We start from the raw sequence: 4320 nt of genomic DNA, 5'->3' as shown, positions 1-4320 counted from the left end.
GATGAGGAACGTGGTCGTTACTATGTGTCTTTTCCTGATGATCAGTAGTGGAGCCCAGTTGGGACGATCGGGGATCTAGCATTTGGGGTTATCTTATTTTCATTTGGATCTTGACCATAGTCGGTCTATGTGTGTATTTTGGATGATGTATGAATTATATTTATGTATTGTGTGAAGTGGCGATTGTAAGCCAACTCTTTATCTCATTCTTGTTCATTACATGGGATTGTGTGAAGATGACCCTTCTTGCGACAAAACCACAATGCGGTTATGCCTCTAAGTCGTGCCTCGACACGTGGGAGATATAGCCGCATCGTGGGCGTTACAAGTTGGTAATCAGAGCCATCCCCGACTTAGGAGCCCCCTGCTTGATCGAATCGCTGGCGTTGTTGAGTCTAGAACAAAAATGTTTTGAGTCTTAGGATTATATATCGGAGAGTAGGATTCTTTTTACTCCTCAGTCCCTTCGTCGCTCTGGTGAGGTCTCCTGACGTAGAAGTTTTGACTCTTCTATCCTCAAATTTCACTAAAATTTTTTTTAGGATCACGCGGGTATCTTGGAATCGTGCCGATGGTTTTGTGACGAGAACATTGTTCTTGGTGCCTCCTGACATTTAGGGGTTGTGGCAGTGTCCCGGGGAGTTGAGCTACGAGGTGTTGGCGATTGAGCCGACGTGGCACAACAGCTCGTGTGTGTGCAAGGGTTGAAGAAGAAGTCTTGGTTGGAGAACTGGGTGAGGAAGCAGAAGAGGCCGAGGGAGGAGTGAGCAATTATGGTGGCTGATGAGCCGTTGTTTCACCTACAACAGTAAAGCAATAAAACGCCTGACGGAACATGGAAAGGGGTCGGATTTGTTAATTATGATCCACATCCTCGGCTTTGGCTGGTCTTAAAAATAATTTTTTTATATTAAACTTTTGTACTTATTTAAATAGTTGTATAATAGTATAGTTTTAATTAACAGAAAATTCTATTACTTAGCCAACATAGTTACCAAACTAATAATGTTGCTAAATATCACATATAACTTTGTTTGTTTGTCAAGCCGTTTCAATGTATATCACTTAAATTTTGCTTCTCCTACATTTAATTGTATGATATAACAAAATTTGTCTTCAATTAATTTTAAATATTTTCTTAACTGTATAGCGTAATATGTACTTGCATGTATGTGTGTGTTTTCATATATATTAATATCATTAAATATCAACCATGCAAAAATATCATTAAATATCATGATGCAGATTTGTAAAGTGTATAATTCACAAAAATATTAATAGTGTTCTCTAGTGTATTATTAGGCAAGTTCATATAAACTTCTAGGGTATGCCAAATGTGTCCTGCAAGTTGGGTTCATTATTAAAAATGAAAAACATGTGCATGATTTGTATTTTCATTTCAAATAACTCATGTAAACAAATAGGGCCGTCTTAGATGTATTATTCCTAGTGTTCGTAAGTTTTCCCATTTGACCATCATTCATTCTCATATGTGTAGAGGTGGGTTATACTATATGTCTTTGATTTGAGGACTGGTAAAGTTTTGTGGAACTTCAACAGAAGATGTTGTCATATATGTTTCAATGACTTCATCACCCGTGGAAGAACTGATCATTCATGGCCAATCTGAAACACACACCGACAATCCTCTTTTTAACGAGCGCCCAACTTCTCATTAAGTTGTCATATATGTCATATGCTTAATGTATATAGTTATGTATGTTTGAAGGTGGAGCGGTGAAGGAGTTGATCAATATTTTTCCACGCTTGGAAAGGGTACCATATGTGACTATGAAGCCGAAACATTCTCCCTTGTTGACAACACATCCTTGGAGGTAGAAAATGTGGTAGACTTCAGTTGGTCACCGGTTGATTCCATCTTATGCCTTTTTGTTCAGGATCTGGGTAATAGAATCCAGCTTGCCAGTGTAAGTACAAATCTCTGCGGGATTTTCATTTGGTGCAAATTCCCAGCAAAGTAGAGCTGTGTTGGAAAAACTTTTTAGCGTCTGCAATTGCAAAATGCACTGGCAAAATAATGGAGAGTATCTTGCCATCCAGGTAGATCGGTATGCAGAATCAGAGAACACAACTTGCACTAGTTTTGAGTTGTTCATGATCATGGAGAGGGGCATCCCAGTTTTTGAATTGGACACCAAGAATGACAATATAATTGTCGTTGCAGATTGCCGGCGATCACAAAGGAGAGTCAGAGAGAGAGAGATGGAAGACAGAGACTTGCGCTGCGAACTACCACTGCAGCTTTTCGGGGTTTCTGTTATTATGCAAACTCTGATGCGAGCTGCTGGAAAAGAGGAGGAATTGATCACGCCATCCCACGATGCTCGTCGTGCTTGATCCCTACAAGCTCGCCACGACCTGCGTGATCCATGCCATCCCATGGTGCTGCATCGGGCGAGCTACAAAGTCGCTAACTACTTAACTGAAGAAACTACTGCATCTGTACGTGCACACACACACACGCTGACAGACTGAACTTTTATTCAGCTAACTAACTGAACTAACTGAAACTGAAACTTTCTGAACTTGTTGATGCAGCTGATTATCTGACAATAATCGCCTTTGCATTGGAGCCCAATGGCTGCCAGTTTGCTGTTATTCATGGCGACGAGGTTAATCACGATATAAGCATCTAGTTGATGTGCACAGCCGATAGTGTTAGCCGTGTGCCGAGGCTCACAACACTCAGGAATAGACATGCTAGTGCAGTGTTCTGGTCTCCTGCGGGAAACTTCATTGTTCTTGTTGGACTGAAGGGTACCAATGGCCAGTTGGAGTTCTACACTGTTGATGATCTTGAGACCATGACCACAGAAGAACAGTTGGAGTTCTACAATGTTGATGATCTTGAGGTCATGGCCACGGAAGAGCATTCTATGGTGATTGATGTCATGTGGGATCCCACGGGAAGGTGAGTGAGCTAATCACAATAATTTTTTTGCCCTCTCTATTTTGGAAAGTTCTAGTAAATTGTCGGTTGTTAGCCATGTACTCCCTCCGTCCCAAAATAAGTGTCTCGACTTTGTACTAGCTCTAGTACAAATTTATACTAAGATCAAAACACTTATTTTGGGACAGAGGGAGTACTATATAATAGCTTAACTGCATGGGTTGTTATTTAGACCTGAAGTGTCGAAACATATATTCATTAGGTGAAACTCTATATACCTGCATTCTCAAATAGTATGATGGGATTTTTACACTCAATGCTTATTGGCTACAACCTAAACATTTGGCTATATATCACTAGTGGAAAAAGTGCTAGCCACAACTTTCGTTGGTGGCGCGCCATTTACAACCAACGCCAGCACTATTTTTTTTCAAATAGTGGTGGCGTTGGCTAATTTGGTACGACATTAGTAGGGGCATAGTGGTGGCGTTGGAAAACAGGATAACTTCAGAAGTATATGGGATCAACAATTGGTACCGGGCACAATATAGTGCTGTCGTGGAATAGCATGGAACGCCAGCACTATGATGTTTAGTTGTGGCGTGCTCTTGGTTCGACACCAATATTGTTATTTTGTCAATGCCAACATTCTTATATTATTACTTTTAAAGTATATTGTTGTTTGGGACTTCAAATATGTAGTTTGACACTTATAATATTGTAGTTTACTTTATTAAATTTCATTTTAAATGGAAATAATGTCATTTTTAAAATATGTACTTTGAGACAATTTAATTTTTTTTCTTTTTTAGTTTAAGACTTGAAATATATAGTTTTGAGCCTTCAAATATGTAGTTTGACACTTCCAATTTTTTTCTTTTTAATTTTTTATGTGGTGATCTTTTTTATAGTATATTATAGTTTACTTTTATTAATTTTCTATTATTTCAAATGGAAATATATGTATGATTGGTCCTACGAGAAATTCTATGATATATGCATAACGTGTACAGTATGTAGTAGTGTAAAATATGTTTGAAATGAAAGAAATTAAATGGAAAAACACAAAATGAAAAGAAAAAAGAAAAAATAAACCCCAAAAGCCCAAATCCTTTAGTCCCGGTTGGTGTCACCAACCGGGACTAAAGGTCTCCGCCCCCGGCGCGCGCTGCCAGCCACATGAACGGCCTTTAGCCCCGGGTCATGGCGAACTGGGACTAATGGGGGGGGGGGGGGGGCTTTAGTCCCAACCTATTAGTCCCGGTTGGTGAACCGGGACTAAAGGCCCTTAAGAACCGGGACTATTGCCTGTTTCTCCACTACTGAATGTACCTACATGGAAAGACAAATCTGAGTCTATACCTAATTAAATGAAAGTATCTTAGCAACTAAAAACTAAGCACCTATGC

The 4320-nt window shown here is 39.5% G+C and overlaps 1 protein-coding gene across 1 annotated transcript; it reads left to right on the top strand.

The window, feature by feature from the left end:
- The first annotated feature begins 2022 nt into the window (after positions 1 to 2022).
- Positions 2023 to 3766, top strand: LOC109787268 (eukaryotic translation initiation factor 3 subunit B-like). Its single transcript, XM_073500741.1, has 4 exons — positions 2023 to 2350; positions 2560 to 2633; positions 2778 to 2932; positions 3724 to 3766. The coding sequence occupies exons 1-4, from the start codon at positions 2023 to 2025 to the stop codon at positions 3764 to 3766; spliced, it is 600 nt and encodes a 199-aa protein (XP_073356842.1).
- Positions 3767 to 4320: the final 554 nt, after the last annotated feature.

The sequence above is a fragment of the Aegilops tauschii genome, chromosome 6 (assembly GCF_002575655.3).
Source record: "Aegilops tauschii subsp. strangulata cultivar AL8/78 chromosome 6, Aet v6.0, whole genome shotgun sequence".
Lineage (NCBI taxonomy): Eukaryota > Viridiplantae > Streptophyta > Magnoliopsida > Poales > Poaceae > Aegilops > Aegilops tauschii.
Note: the sequence above shows the minus strand (reverse complement) of the source record. Positions and strands in the feature narration are given on the sequence as shown.